The sequence below is a fragment of the Mirounga leonina genome, unplaced genomic scaffold (assembly GCF_011800145.1).
Source record: "Mirounga leonina isolate KUSES-001 unplaced genomic scaffold, KU_Mleo_1.0 Mir_376, whole genome shotgun sequence".
Lineage (NCBI taxonomy): Eukaryota > Metazoa > Chordata > Mammalia > Carnivora > Phocidae > Mirounga > Mirounga leonina.
This window is the reverse complement of record NW_023270718.1, coordinates 4045651-4061917: the sequence shown is the minus strand read 5'-3', so window position 1 is coordinate 4061917 and position 16267 is coordinate 4045651. Positions and strand designations below refer to the sequence as shown.

Here is a 16267-nt window from a genome sequence, read left to right as displayed (position 1 = left end):
CCTTTAATACCATAACCTCACCTTCGGCTCCTCAGCGATTTTTGAAAACATAGTTCTCCTGCATAAAGAGCTTTAGGACACTTCCTGCAGGGCAGTGACCTCAGCTGCCGCACGTCTTTCTCACCCGTAATTCATTTTCGTGCTACCAAGTTTTAAAATTCCCGGGCTGATCTCTCTGGTGGCTCAGCCCTCAGCACCAGCTAAAGGGTCAGCCTGGTGCTAGAGCAGCTCTTCGCTCCCTCCTCCGGAACAGAAATCTTGAATTAAAAATGCGCATCCTCCGCGATTTCTTCTGACCCTTCAAAATCTAGTCAGCATGCACTTTTCTGAGGAGTGGACTTCCATTTAAAGGCAGAACTCATTTTTATTTATTTATTTTTTAAGATTTACTTATTTTAGAGGGAGCGCAGGGGTAGGGGGTGCAGAGGGCGAGAATCTCAAGCAGACTCACTGCTGAGCGCAGAGCCCGGCGAGGGGCTCAACCTCACGACCCCAAGATCATGACCTGAGCCAAACTGAGCCATCCAGGCACCCCAAAAATCACATTCTTTTTTTTTTTTTTTTTTTAAGATTTTATTGATGGGCGCCTGGGTGGCTCAGTTGGTTAAGCGATTGCCTTTGGCTCAGGTCATGATCCTGGAGTCCCTGGATCGAGTCCCGCATTGGGCTCCCTGCTCGGCAGGGAGTCTGCTTCTCCCTCTGACCCTCCCCTCTCTCGTGTGCTCTCTCTCTCATTCTCTCTCTCTCAAATAAATAAATTAAAAAAAAAAGATTTTATTGATTTCTTTGATAGAGAAAGAGAGAGAGAGAGCATGAACAGGGGAGGGGCAGAGGGAGAAACAGACTCTCCGCTAAGCAGGGGGCCTGATGTGGGGCTCGATCCCAGAACCCTGGGATCATGACTCAAGCCGAAGGCAGATGCTTAACAACTGAGCCACCCAGGCGCCCCCCAGAATTCACATTCTTAAATCGAATTTCTGTCTTAAAATTTCTCACTCAGGCTCCATGTTAGGCAGTTAGGGTCCCCCGGTGACAAGTGGCAGGGCAAGCGTTTACGGAGCTTCCGTGCGAAGCAGGCGCTGTGCTCACAGGCCCCACACTTGCTCGCACCATTCCGTCCTCACGAAGCACTGAGTGTCCCCGGCATACAGCTGGGGAGGTAGAGCCCGGCCACCGAGGTCACTGGGCCGGGGTCACACAGCCCCTGAGTTGGGGGCTGGGATTTGAACCCTGCCGTCTGGTACTCGAATCTACACCCCGTCTCTACTGCCCTGCCTCTTGGCCCTGAGGGTAAGAACAGAACAACAGCCTAGATCACAGCTACCGGACTGGCGTTCCTTAAGCACTTAGTATGCTCCAGGTACAGACCTAAGCGCTTTATTTCCTTAGTTTAATCTTTATGCTTAGCCCCATTGAATGGATCAGGAAGCCGAGGCTGGAGGGGCAGGCACGGGGAGGAGACCCGGGCTAGGGACCTGCTGCCGTGAGTGGCCTGGGGGCTAGAGCCCAGGAGGGTCTCCATCCTCACCCCCTCCCCCAGGTGGATGGTGAGAAGGGGATCTCCCTTCGCTTCCCTCGGTTTATCCGCGTCCGTGAAGACAAGAAGCCCGAGGAGGCCACCACCAGTGCCCAGGTGAGGCCCCAGCCGGGGTGGGCTTGCCTGGCTGGACCAGCTTCTCTCAGTGGTGGATTCTGGAACGGGGTGGGGGCAACCCTGGGGCTTCTGACCGCCGCCCCCCGCCTGCTGTCCTCAGGTGGCCTCCCTGTACAGGAAGCAGAGTCAGATTCAGAACCAGCAGGGCGCGGACTTGGACTCCGACCCGGAAGATTTCTACTAGGCTCCCGCCTGCCCAGGGGCTGGGGGCAGGGCGCGCGGAGGTGGGGACGTGGGGGTGTCCTGTTGCTCGGTGGACCTGGTGTTGCGGCCGCGTGGGTTTGGAGTGTCACGGGTGTGCGTGTGTGTGTGTGTGTGAGGGGATGGCTTAAGCGGAGCCTGGGATTTATTTGCTCATTTCTTTCAATAAATATTGAACACCCATTGTCGTGTCAGGGTGTGTGCTGGGCTCTGGGGGGACGGTTCCAGGAGCTCCCGCGTGGGTGGCGTGTGGCGGGCAGCGTGCTAGCACCTTCCCGAATTCTCCGCGGTGCTGGAAACACCCTGCATCCACGCTGGGAAGCAGGATGAGCACCGGAAATGCGGCCAGTGTACCTGACAACTGAGCCATTGGGGATTTTACTTCATTTTCATGAGTTTTCCTGTAAGCAGCTGCACGCAGCGAGTGGCTATCGTAGGGGACTGTGGCGGCCTAGACCGTGAACGTTAACTCGAGTAACGTGCAGCGCCCCTGCCAGGCAGGCAGTGTGGGGGGCCCTGCTCCACGGATGGGGGGGAGCGCAGAGCAGGGAAGTGGGCACCCAGGCCCGCACCGGGGTTCTGACCCAGCAGCCTGGCACTGGGCCCCAGCCTCGTGGGAGACAGTGCAATGACTGTGTGAGGCCCCCCCAGCTCTGGCGCCCACCAACTGGGGACTGCTGGTTCTGGGGCCTGAGCCGTGAGGTTTGCTCATCCTTGGGTCCCCAGCCCTGGCACAATGCCCAGCATGTAGTCGGTGCTGGTTTTCCTGATCAAAAAGGAGACCTGGTTGAGCAGCCCTGCCTGCCTGCCTGCCTCAACTACTGCGGATGTGATGGTTGGAGCCTGGGCCACCACCTTGTGATCATGAGGAACAAGCCAGGAGACTCAGGGAAAGTAGCCACTTTCTCTTAACCGGTGACCCAGGGGCCAGCTACTGCCCAGCGGGCTTCTGGTTGGGGTGGGGTGCGGGGTGAAGGAATAGTGACGATGCGTAACCCAGTGTGACTACCCCACTGTGAGATGGCTTTTGTTTCTCACGGCCAGAAGAGTTTCTGACTGATACAGTTCTGCCTCAGAGAACTAGCAAATTAACGTGCATCCATATTTACCAAACTCAACATGTTTAAGGCAAAATAACACTGGTGTTGAGTGCTGTGTGTCTGGGGATGCCCACGTCTGTCTGGCTCTGTGTACAGCCTCGTGGTTCCCTTAGGCATGGAACCCAGTCTTCCTGAGGAAAGGGGGCCGGGGACATGCTCTTCCTCCCCACGCCCCTGCAGACCCCTGTGAACACCCCGCCCTGAGCAGCCATGGCTGCCCGGCCCTCCACCAGGGCTGGGCAGGGACATCCTCACCAAAGACACTCGACAATCCCACCGGATAGGAATTTTTATTACCCCGTTTGACGGATGGGGACACTGAGGCACAGGGATGTAAGTTACTTTCCCCAGGTCCACTATCGAAGAGATGGAGGGCCAGGATTTGGTCCGGGTGGTCCGCAGGAGGCCCTGTGCCCAGAGTGCCTCTCATGGGGAGCCTTGCGTGCCCCCTCGAGGGTGTGGAACCTAATCCTGCAGGCAGTGAAGGTCTGGGAGTGACAAGATCCTGCTGATGGCTGGAGATGAGGATGGTAAAGGGATGAGGCTGGGGCGAGCGGGCCGGGGTGGGGGAGGGCAGCTAGAACATCTAACCCCTGGTGAAATGCTTCTAGAACTTGTCGAAACCATCAAGGGCAGACGGTGCTCAGAGCTGAGTCCTGGGGAGTGTGTGCAGGGCACCCTGCCGTGCCCCTCCATGCAGTTTCCCATGGGCCCAGTGCAGAGCAGGGCAGCAGGGGACGGGGGCAGGAGTACTCATTCATAATTGCGCATGAACCGAATTTATAATTTCGATTTGTCACGTTACTGATGATGTTCATTTGAATCATTTCATTAAGGTACTGTCTGCTCGGTGTCCCTATAAAGTGACCCTCCTTTGCAATTAGCATATTGTAAGGGGATACCTTGTGCGATGTAAATAAATATTGTCAAGCTTGGCACTTTTTTATTGCTGTCTGTATGGATTCCTGGTTTCCTGTGATACCCTATATACTCTGTTGTTATTTATTTGGATTTTCAAATTGCCCCTGATATGGTCACTGGAGCTTCTTCAGGCTGACCTCTGTGTTCCTGGCCGTGACCCCACAACTGTGTCCTTGCTTTACGGCACAAGAGGTTTTAGACTCATGCTTGTCCTGCTCCAGACATGGGAGCAGCCCTGTCTCCCAGGACTTGGCTCCTTTTCGTGGAGAATGGGATTTAGAAGTCAAGCCCCGGTACCCGGAGGCGTCCCTGCTTCTGTGTCCTCTTAGCTCGACGACATACGTACCAACGTCCCTGTGCACACCATGATGTCTGTTTACTGTTATATCCCTCTCTGTATGGAAACCCACCAGTACAAACCAGTGCCTCCACCCAACACCACAGACTCCTCCTTCCGCACCTCCATCCCGCTCGGCGGGGCCGCCCTTCTCACCCTGACCCCGTGTCCACACCCTACGCGGTCTGCCCCCGCGAGCGGACATCCTCGGGACCTGCATTAGGCACCTCCTCAGTCTGCTCCTACTCTCGCAGGGCCCGCCGGGCTCCCCTCCCACGGCGCATCCTCACCCCCCCCAGGCCCCAACACGGGCCCCGCTGCCCCTCGGTGGGCACCCCCTCATTCCCTATTTGAACTCTGGCTCCCTGTCTGGATCCCCTCCCAACCCCGCAGGCTCACTGGAACGCGAATGAATGGGTGCCCTCTGCTCTAATCCCCGGTTTCGAAACCATCCAGTTCTATTCTGGGGATAAAAGGCCAGAGGCTGAGACTGGTGCCCCCTCCACCTCACTCAAGCCAGATGGGGAGGCAGGAACAGCTCTGATCCCTCCCCAACCCCGGGAGAGATTTCTGATCCAGCTGTCACAGCTCTCGGGCACCAGGACCGAGGGAGAGGCCCAGAGAGGCAGGAAGACTTGGCAAAGGAGTGCCAGGGAAGATAAGGAGGCTGAGGGGGACGGGAAGGAGGGGGCCAGGGAGGAGGGGGAGCCGACTGGAGCCTGGTGCCTGGTGCCTGGTGCACCCTGCCGTGCCCCTCCATGCAGTTTCCCATGGGCCCCGCCTGCATCTTCTTGAGGAAAGGCATCGCTGAGAAACAGCGGGTGAGGTGGTGGACAAGGCGGAAGGGCAGGGCAAAGGGAGCTGGGTGTGGGGGAAGAAGGGGCGTGACAGGTGCAAGGGACCAGGAGCCGATGGCGGGGGGCACAGGCGGGGGCGCGTGACTGAGAAGGTAGAATTCGGGGAGCTCCGTGGGCCGGTGAGGTGGGTGAGGGTGAAATCAGAAGTCAGCAGCAAAAAGGAGAGAGGGAGAAGACCCACCAATAAAAGGGCAACTGGGATGTCCCTGTCCGTCACCATCCGTTTCTGTGGACACCCAGAGAGAGTGAGGACGACGATGACATTAGCTGCCACTTAACCAAGGCACTGCGGCCGGCCCGGCCCTGCACAAAGGGCTGTGCTTTCCTGCTGTCATTTCATCCTTGTAAGGCTGGCCACCCTTGCGTTCCCATTTCACAGATGCAGGCACTGAGGCTGAGGCACAAAGCCCCTTGCCTTATACAGTTACTGAGTGGCAGGGTCCAGTCAGGTCGCTTTGATTCCAAGGGGCTTACATTTCCTTGCTAGGCTTTCAGGCGACCAGAGAGACAGAGGGAGGGAGGGAGGGAGACGGGGGAGGGGATAATAAGAAAGAGAAGCTGGGGGGAAGGCTCCAAGGATAAAGGGAGAGGCCAGAGGCGGGTGGGGTCCCCCAGGCGGTGTGCCCCGTACCCAATGATCATCCTGCCTGGATGCCACTGAACACTGGTCCCACGCAAACGGCTTCTAACCCTTGGGAGAAAGAATGGGGTGGGTGGGGCAAGAGTCAAGGGGGTGTAGTGGAAAGAATTTTGACTCAGAATTCAAATCTCAGCACTTGCTGCACCTGACATCGAGGGAGGGATTTAATGTCTCCCTGCCCTGGGAGGGGCTCTGCCACTTAGGAGCTGTGTGACCTCAGGTTGTTTCCTTAATCTCTCTGTTCCTCAGCTTCCTCTCAAGTAAGATGGGAACGCTGTTTGGTCCTACCTCCCCTACCTACCTCTGGGGTTTAAACGAAATTGGCACTCTGAGCGCGGGTTAGCTGTGATTCCAAGCCTCGCTTTCTTGTCCCAGAGAAAGGAGGGGATTGGATGCCCTGGCCCCTTGCAGCACAATGGGATGGATGTCTGTTCAGGAAAGAGAGAGGGAGAGAGATCAAGATTCCAGGATAGGAGAGAGGAAATGGGAAGTGATGAGGAAGAGGGCGAGAAGCAGTCAGGCGCAGGAGTCAGGAAGTGGGAGAAGGAAGAGGATGGGGAGGTGGAGGAGAAACAGGAAAGGGGAGGGGTCGCTCGGAGGAGGGAGGGGACGATGCATTTGGAGAAGTGGATATTGGATCCCTGACCTCCTCCAAATTCCCTCTCCCCTGATTCCTTTCCAGGAAAGACCCCTGGGACAAGATGAGATCGAAGGTAACCTCTGTCCCCAAATGCCGCCTCATCGTCATCCGCCACTAGGCTGCTCTCTGTGCATCTCAGGGTAGACCCTTCCCACGAAAGCTTCACACCCCTCTCTCCTCCACTCAGCCATGATTTTGCGGAACTCCTTTTGATGGTCACTTAGGAGTCTCCCAAAGTGTTTAGAAGGCACGCCCATCCCTAAGTGTCTCAGAGTCCCAGGAGGGACACAAGCATGAGTTTTTTTTTTTTTTTTAAGATTTTATTTATTTATTTGAGACAGAATGAGAGAGAGAGAGAGCACATGAGAGGGGGGAGGGTCAGAGGGAGAAGCAGGCTCCCCGCCAAGCAGGGAGCCCGATGCAGGACTCGATCCCGGGACTCCAGGATCATGACCCGAGCCGAAGGCAGTCGCTTAACCAACTGAGCCACCCAGGCGCCCACAAGCATGAGTTTTAAGATGAATCAAAACTGTTGGTTTTTCTTTTGGTGGTTTGGAAGTTTCCCATAATGTCGCCCCAGAATTTGGAGGACCGTGGTGCTGTCACTTTGCGGTCTCACGGATCATTCCTCTTGCACATTTCGATCTTGCATGTTGCAATCTCCACCTGCATTTTATACATCACTCCTTTTTGAAATTTTGGTTTTCAAAGATGTCTTCTCCTTTGCAGAGTCTCTAGTTGGTGCCTCCCTGATAGTTTCAAGGGATGCAAGTCTTCCCCATGGATTGTTTCAGGTTCCCCCAAAGCTCTTCTCTCTTAATTTTCAGAGCTTCAGGAAGCATTTCTTGAGTTTGACAAGGACAGAGATGGGTTCATCTCCTGTAAGGATTTGGGGAATCTCATGAGGACGATGGGTTACATGCCCACGGAGATGGAGCTGACTGAACTGGGCCAGCAAATCCGCATGAACTGTGAGGCCAGGGCTGGAAGAACCACTGGGGGTGGGGGTGGGCTATGGTGGAAGGGGGAAGAGGGTAGGGGTCACTAGGAGTCTAGAAGCAAACAATCCAGGCTGGACTCAGGGAGACAGCATTTGAAGTGGATAAAAGGGTGACTCTTAGAGGCAGATCTGGGTCCAAGACCCACTTCCATCATTTACTGATTGTGGTGCTTTTGAAACATGGAGTCAGCTCCCACTCTTGAGTCTCAGTTTCCCCACCTGTCAGGCAGAGGTGATGTCACTCCTTGTGGGATTTCGATAAAGGAGCTGATGCAGGTCAGGCTTAGCCTCCAGTAGTGGTGATCGATGGAGGTCACTACCATGACCGCTGAGACGCATCAGTAGAGGGCAAGATTGGAACCATATTTGCTGCTGGAAACAAACTTGGGATGGATTTCAGAGCTCATTTCGAGAAGGAAGCTGGGACAGAATTGCTCTGGGGTTTGCTTCCAGGCGTGCCACAGAGGAAACAAGGTTGAACACAGATGGGATCGTGTTCCTATCTGGAAGCAATTTGGCTCCCACTGAATTTATGCTCCCCCTTCTACAGACCAACAGACAAGCAAATGTAGATCTGAACCAATTAAGAGACTTGCCTAAGGTCACAGGGACAGCTAGTGACTTCCGCCCACGCACCCATCCATCCGGGTTCGGATTAGAGGGACCCTGGGGCCTGGGTTGGCTGAGAGGGAAAACTCTCAGAAGACAGAGAGATCAGAGCAGGTCTCCCTCTTGAACAGACTTTGAAGGGTCCAGCGAGGTCATGGGGGTTGATTACGTGGAATCTCACTAGACCTGCCTCTTCTGTCCTCAGTAGGTGGCCGTGTCGACTTTGACGATTTTGTGGAGCTCATGACTCCTAAACTGCTTGCAGAAACAGCAGGGATGATCGGTATCCAGGAGATGAGAGACGCCTTCAAGGAAGTGAGTTAAGAGTTTCATGGTGTTGGTGCTTGAAGGAAACCCCAGGGGTCTACGATTGGTCTTCAAGTGTGGACGGAACCCACCCAAACCAAGTTTTTTGGAAACTATAATGGGATTTATAGGGAAGGAAAATGACGTCTTCCAAACACTTGCAAGGCACAAGGTCCCCTACATATATTCTCTAGTTTAATCATCATAAAGAACAGTAGGGGTAAGCCGCCACTTACCACGGTTACGCATACGAGGACATTGAGGCTCATGGAATTTACAAATCTTACCCGAGGTCTTGCCATCCCCAGAATACATGTTAGGACCTCTAATCTCCATGCCCACAATGGGAAGAAGGAATCCAATAATTTGAGATCCCAGAGGGGAATGCAAAGAGATAATCTGGTTTAACCCACCTGTAGAGACACTTAGAAAATGAGACCCAGCGAGGGTAAGGGTCTTGCTGAAATTCGCTTTCATCCCTTAATAAAATGCATTCCTCAGGGGCACCTGGGTGGCTCAATCGGTTAAGCATCTGACTCTTGGTTTCGGCTCAGGTCATGATCTTGGGGTCGTGGATCAAGCCCCATGTCGGACTCCACGCTCAGCACAGAGTCTGTCCTTCTCCCTCTCCCTCTGCTTCTCCCCCAGCTCACGCCGTCTCGCTTTCTCTCTCTCAAATAGATAAATAAAATCTTTAAAAATAAATAAATAAATAAAGCTCTTTCCTCAGAGCTTTCAATATAGGAGGCAAAAATAAAGAATAGTGTAGGCTTTGGAAGGAAAGACTTTGGAGCTGTGCAAACATGGGTCCAAGTCCCAGGAAGATCTCCCCCTACCAGCTGTGTGATTTTTTTTTCTGTCCCAGCTTCACATAGAGGCCCAGAGCTGCATGGTCCAACAAAACTTCCTGGGATCTTGAAACGCTCTGTCCAAAATGCAGCCCCTGGCCATATATGTCGAGCCCTCGATATATGGCAAGTGTGACTGAGGAACTCATTTTTTTTTTAAATTTTATTCTTATGTTAATCCCCATACATTACATCATTAGTTTTAGATGTGAGGAACTCATTTTTTTCATTTTATCTAATTTTGATTAGTTTGGGTTTTTTTTTAAAGATTTTATTTATTTATTTGACAGAGAGAGACAGCGAGAGAGGGAACACAAGCAGGGGGAGTGGGAGATGGAGAAGCAGGCTTCCTGCTGAGCAGAGAGCCCGATGTGAGGCTTGATCCCAGGACCCTGGAATCATGACCTGAGCCGAAGGCAGCCACTTAACAACTGAGCCACCCAGGCGCCCCTAAATTTGATTAGTTTCAATTTGATTATTTATTTAATTTCCGTTTACATTCAACAGAATATAAATTCAACTTGTTTGAATTTAAAAACAAATATGCAATTCAGTTACTGGGAAACATTCCTTTTGGAAAACCTTGGATGGGTGGATCTACCTTTTCTTTTTCTTTTTTTTTTTTAAGATTTTATTTGTTTGAGAGAGAGAGAGCACAAGCAAGGGGGTAGGGGCAGAGGGAGAGGGAGAAGCAGACACCCCACTGAGCAGGGAGCCTGACATGGGGCTCAATCCCAGGACCCTGAGATCCTGACCTGAGCTGAAGGCAGACGCTTAACCCACCGAGCCACCCAGGCGCCTGATTTGTTTTAAATGAACATGAACGCAAGGCCCTGATGTGTGGACCACGATGGGAGCCAAAGGACCAATCAGGGGGGCTGCATGATAGTCCAGGCAGGAGATGATTGTGGCTTCGGCCAGGTTAGCATCAGCGTCCCCTGCTCGGGACATAGAACGTACGAGACTTTCTGGTAGATTGGTTAAGGGTGTGCAGCGTGGAGGCTTGAAAACAGTTAATTAATTCAGCCAATATTTATGCGATGCGTGCCGTGTGGCAGGCACTGTCTGGGGGCTGGGCCCGGGGCAGTGAACAAGACCGTGCAGATGACCCGCCTTCTGGGAGCTGACACGCCAGTGTGCCGTGTGCAAAAGCCCTTAGCTTAGTTCCTGACCCACGGTAAATGGTCAGTCAACAGTGCCCTTGTTGTGCTGACATCACGTGATCGCTCTGTTCTGCTCAGTTTGACACCAACGGAGACGGGGAGATCACCCTCGGGGAGCTGCAGCAGGCCATGCAGAGGCTCCTGGGAGAGAAGCTCACGCCCCGAGAGATCTCGGAGGTTGTGCAGGAGGCCGACGTGAACGGAGACGGTACCGTCGACTTTGAAGGTGACATCGCGTGGGGACAGCTACTGGCAGATGCTTAACCCGCTGAGCCACCCAGGGGCCACGACAAAAGCTAAATTCTTTTTTTTTTTTTAAGATTTATTTATTTATTTGAGAGAGCGAGAATGAGAGAGAGAGAGAGCACATGAGAGCGGGGAGGGTCAGAGGGAGAAGCAGACTCCCTGCCGAGCAGGGAGCCCGATGCGGGACTCGATCCAGGGACTCCAGGATCATGACCTGAGCTGAAGGCAGTCGCTCAACCAACTGAGCCACCCAGGTGCCCCAAAAAGCTAAATTCTTAATCCAGTATTCAAGTGCACCCATGGTCTGCCCCCCACCCACTCCACATTTCGACAGCCTCTCTCTGAGTCGCTGTGCTCTGGGGCACCCTTGGCCCCTGCTCTGTGTCCTCAAAATCCTGTTCCTTTCTCCCTGACCTTCCTTCCGCTTCCTGCACCTTCCCCGTCAGTGCATTCTCAGGTCTTAGCTATCCCTCGGGAATCGTCTGCTCCTCTCCCTTCAAAGGGAGTAATCACTGCAGACCTTGCTGCTTTGAGTTGAGTTTGACCTCCCGGGCTGTCAAATCCTGGAGGGGGGTAAGTGATGTTCTCTGAACCATCTGTTCTCTCATTCCCAAAAGGGAAGCTTGGTAGATATTTATTGCATGACCGCAACTTAGCAAATGATTGCTGGTTGCCTGCTGGATCTCACCAGGGTCAGGTGTACCGGGGGCATCACTGGAAATCTGGACGAGGTAGGAGACAGATCCCCAAGCAGGGGAGGGACAGATTGACCTCAGGACCTGGGTGGGGCCCTGGAGTTCACCTGGCATGGAGTCATGGAGCAGAGTCAGGGGCACCCTGTGTTCCTTCCAAGCTTTGCCACTTACCATCCACGTGATCTCAGGTGCACTGGTCAACCTCACTGGCCTCTGTTTGCTCATCTGTAAAATGATATTTACTCCTTCAGAACTGGTTGAAAAGATGGAATCAGATAATCATAGTTATTATTGAGCAGTCCATGTGTCTATAAGCATGATCGTGTTTAACCATCTGAAAGACTATAGAAGGTATATGGTAGTCCTGTGACTCCCAGTTTGGAGATGAAGAAAAAGGTACACGGGGTCGTCGAGGACTTTCCTGAAGATCCCCCATGGCCCCTGACACACGCAGTAAGGCCTCAAAAGTGAATGCTCGCTGTTCTTACAAATAGATGCCTCACCGGGGACTTTTCTTTGCAGAGTTTGTGAAGATGATGTCTCGCTGAGGAGGTTCTGGAAGCCCCGTTCCCTCCCCACCTGGCCAATGTGGATCAAGCACTTGCTGAGGACCAAATCCCACCTGGGCCCTTCCAGGAGAGAGGGTGGGAGGGTGCGTGGTGACTGGCCCCACAGAGCATGAGCTGAGGCTAGCCTGAAAGTGATCGCTTTGCCCGGATGGTGGGGTGGGGTGAGGGGCACCTCTCTAGAATGAGATTAAGAAGGAAGAGTCTACGTATGGAAATGAGATTGGGACTAGGGTCAGTGCCGCTCCCCCAATTCCAAAGGTTCATGACATCTTTTGACTGCGTAATCCCTAATGCCTATGACCCTCCAGAGTCTCTTCCCCAGCGTCCTCTTGGGTCCAACTCCCAAAAAAGTTCAGCCTGTAGTCCACCCTTCCCCATTGTTGCTTCCGATCTCCTCAGTTTCTTTCTGTCAGTAAGAGAGAGGCATGCCAATCTTGGGGCTACAAACGGGGTTCCTGATAAGACTGGGCTTGGAAATGGTTAATTAAAGAGGCTTCCAAAGTGAGCTTAGCCTGTTTTGTTGATTTCCCGGAAGCTCGGTCTGTTTTTTCCCTCCGGCCTCCTACTTCCTTTTCCTTGTGTAAGATACTCAGGCCACTGAATTAAATCATAAATCTGGATTACCAAGGTTTAGAGCAAGCTGATCCCTGGAGGGGGGGAGGTTAATCCCCTGCAAAATATCATCATGTAAAGAGAGGGAGGACGAGGAGTTCTCAAATTCTCAGCTCAGCCAGGTGGTGTGGAAACCGTTCCTGGGAACCCCAGCCCCCCTGTGTGTCCGCCCTGGGCACACTGGGAGATTGCCTCTGTTAGGGGGGACGTTGTGCCAGCCCTCACACCCTGACGCTGACCTGCGCCCTGAAATGGGAGGGTCTCTTGCTCCTCACCTCCATCTGCAGGCAGGATGCTCCAGGAACACAAGGTCCCTGAAGTACAGGATTCATGTCCCACTTTCTGCCAGGTTTTTCGCACGTTTCAAACCCACTAAGTAGATATATACAAAGGGTCATCAGGTTCAATAGCCTTGTTTCATAAAATTAAAATTAAAATTTCCTTTTGCCCTTCCTCCCTCCTTCCCTCCCTCCCTTGCTTCCTTGCTTCCTTCCTTCCTTCCTTCCTTCCTTCCTCCCTGTCTTCTTTCCTTCCTTCCTGTCTTCCTTCCTGTCTTCTTTCCTTCCTTCCTGTCTTCTTTCCCTCCTGCACTTCATTTATTCAACAGCGACGTATGAAGTGCTTACTGTGGGCACACTTCCAAACATGGGGCTCCCTTGGTGAATGAAATACACGATCCCCGCCTCCTGGGAGCTTACATTATAAAGGGAGGAGACAGACATGGAACAAAATACATGAGTATGGTAGAAGATGGTAAGAGATATGGAGAAAAATGGAGCAGGAAACTGGTTTAAGGGGTCTGAGAATGAGGAGGAGTCCCCATTCCACATAGGGTCATCAGAGTCTACTGAGCACCAGGGGCATATCCAGGGGAAGAGCACTTCCAACACAGTGTAGGGTGAATGCAAAGGCCCTGAGGCAGGAATGTAGTTGACTGTGGTGGAGGAATGGTGAGAGGCCATGGTGGCTGGACAGGGGTAGGTGGTGGATCAGGGGTTAAACCGTGCATGTTTAGAGGCCAGTCTGAGGACCTTGGAGGATTTTGAGCAGAGGAGTGACATAATCCAGATCATCCTTTAAAATATGGCTTCTGCCTCCTGTCTCAGCTCCATCTCATTCCATCCATATACCTGTTCATCTGTCCATCCCACTCACTCACTACTCACCTATTCAACATGATATTTGCTGAGTCCCTGCTCTATGCCGGGCATTATTTCAGGTGATGGAACTAGAGCAATGATAAGGTACTTGACCTCACGGAGCTTGTATTCTACAGCCACACAATCCAATGGGATCTTCTGTGATGATGGAATGTTCTAGATCTGCACTATTATGGTAGCCACTAGCCACATGTGGCTACTGAGTTTTAAATGTGGTGAGTGAGGCTGAGAAACTGAATTTTATTTATATTTTACGAAGTTAACATTTTATCGACAATGATTTTATGAATGACTTCAGGAGGTCAAGGAGAAGGGGATTCCACACAAGCAAGGCACAGAGGCTGGAGTCAGGAATAGGGCAGTGGCTGGAGTATACTGAGTGAGGGGACAGTGGTAGGAAGTGTGTGAGGGAAGGCTGGAGACAATGGGGGGGCACACGTGGGATCAGGGGGCAGGAGAGCCAAGTTTCCTGTGGCGTGTTTGTATGTGATTAAGGGAGGATTGATCATTTGGTTGTTCTTGAGCTACAGCGGAATGAGATCGTCGGGCTTCTCCAATGTCTATGCAACATCATTTTAGACAATCAGACTGGTACCAAATGTGGTTGAATGGTTAAACCTATCCCTGATGCCTGCGTGCAGTGTGGGATAGTGGTAACAGTTGCTCAATGTTTTATGAGAGAGGAGGGGTGGGGGAGAGCGGGCAGGGAGAGAGGGAGGAGAAGAACAACATGAGGATGCATCTGGGCTCACAGGGAAGCCGATTCTGTAATTAATTACTGATGTCTGCCACAGGCATGGGGAAGGAATAGTCAAGGTAGTCTTGCAATGAATTTTCTTTTTTTTTTAATTCTTTATTTAAATTCAATTTAGTTAACATATACTGTATTATTAGTTTCAGGGGTAGAATTCAGTGAGTTGTCAGTTGCATATAATACCCAGTGCTCATTACATCAAGTGCAATGAATTTTCTACCTTCTGTTTACTTACTAATTTATTTATTTATGATTTAACAAGTATCTATAAATGCTCCACCCAAATCTATGGGCTCCCAGAAAGAGAGAGCAGGCTGCAGTTAACTTCCAAGGGCCCCTGGGCTGAGAATCTGACCTCCCTCCATGAGACTCACCAACCCAGTCACCAACGCTTCCTTCACCACACATTCCAGTCCCTCACCATATCTCTCATTCCAGGAAGCACAAAGGGCAGCCCCGGGGTTAAACTGTGGGCTCCTTTATTGGTGGTTATGCCACATTTCCCCTCTGTTCTTCACAAAGGACCAAGTGATTAAGCAAAATGGCGGACAAGGTGTTTCTAAAAGCGATTAAACTTGAAAGACTCAATGAAAAAGATGAAGCAGGTTCTAAACTTGGTGCGTCCATCTTCCTCTGAAGATATTTGTCCTCCCCTGGAAAATAGAATCATAAGCCAGCATTCAGGTAATAGGTATGCACTGACTCAAAATGTAATGTGAATACAGAAGTATTGTATTGGGTTTCAAGACTGAATCAGAAGATGAGGCAGCAGAGCCAGGAGGGGTTAGACACCGCTGCCCCTCACCTGGCTCACGGGGGCTGGAAGCCACTGACCATGAGCACCTTAACTTCACCTCTACTAATAGGTTTGGTGGAAGAGGGATCCGAAGAAGATAGTTGTGCTCTGGTGGACAGGAGTCAGAAGTAGGGCACTAAAAATGTTCTTCATTCTAGCCACAGCCTGGGGATGACTCATGGGTATTTTTGGTTTTGGTTTTGGTTTTGTTTTAGAGACAGAGAGTGTGTGTGCAAGTGGGGGGTGAGGAGGAGGGAGAGGGAGAGAATCATGAGCAGACTCTGTGCTAAGCATGGAGCCTGACTTGAGGCTTGATCCCATGACCCTGAGATCATGACTCAAGACAAAATCAAGAGACACTTAACTGGCTGAGCCACCCAGGCACACCAGCTTGTGGGTGTTTTTAAATATCCACCCTGTTAAGATGGTACCCAGGGCCCCAAGCCCACTCCTTTGCCTCTCCTCTGTTCTGGGAAGATAATTTTCATGGCCAAGCCAAAATTCAGGAGGGGTCACTAATTTTGGTGTCACCCATAAGCCACATGCCTCGTAAGGGCAAATATTTCTAGAAACACCCCATCCACACATCTGATGAAAGGGCTTCTGTTTGTGTTTAAATCCCAGAACCACCGAGTGATTAGGCCAGTGGACCCATGCAGGGGATCTGGAGAGTTTCCACTGGCCTAAGAATATTGAAGGCAGAGGAAAGGGCTGGAAGGGGGAGTGAGGTTGGTCCTGCAGAGAGAGTTGAAGACTTATGTGTGGAGGTGGGGGAGGGACCCACACGATGGAGAGCAGAAGTGACCCCCACCTTTTCCTCCTCTGGCTATTCAGTGATGGGGGTAGCAGATCAACAACCCGGTGCCATGTCCTCTGGGGACCAGAGAAATCCTGGTGGTCTCCTCTCAAGCTCATCTTTTCTTCTTACGTTCCAGTTTGAGAAATTCCATTTTCTTATCTTGCACACCCAAGACCTCCTGGACCTAAAACTTGGCAAGATACCTTTCTGGGTCTGAAAGAGTTCGCCCACCTCCTTCTAATTCGGGAAGCTGTCCTAGTCTCCCCCCACCCCCACTTCACCTCATCTCTGGGACGAGGAGCTCACCCCGCTGGAAGGACACAGCCTTGCCCCGGGTATGTTACGCATCTCACCTTTGCA

General features: G+C 52.0%; 1 protein-coding gene across 5 annotated transcripts in view; it reads left to right on the top strand.

The window, feature by feature from the left end:
- The window catches only part of LOC117998211 (calcium-binding protein 5), a 48187-nt gene extending 35908 nt beyond the window's left edge, over positions 1 to 12279 (top strand). For 2 of the 5 annotated variants that reach the window (XM_034986890.1, XM_034986888.1), the window contains exons 27-32: positions 1541 to 1633; positions 6393 to 6423; positions 7178 to 7321; positions 8165 to 8274; positions 10355 to 10502; positions 11740 to 12279. In XM_034986890.1, the coding sequence (XP_034842781.1) occupies positions 1541 to 1633; positions 6393 to 6423; positions 7178 to 7321; positions 8165 to 8274; positions 10355 to 10502; positions 11740 to 11765 (552 nt within the window). In that variant the 3' untranslated portion in view covers positions 11766 to 12279. Of the gene's footprint in view, positions 1 to 1540; positions 1634 to 1754; positions 2039 to 4971; positions 5035 to 6392; positions 6424 to 7177; positions 7322 to 8164; positions 8275 to 10354; positions 10503 to 11739 lie in introns of those variants that run through there. The other 3 variants (XM_034986889.1, XM_034986892.1, XM_034986891.1) reach the window with 3 other exon arrangements.
- Positions 12280 to 16267: the final 3988 nt, after the last annotated feature.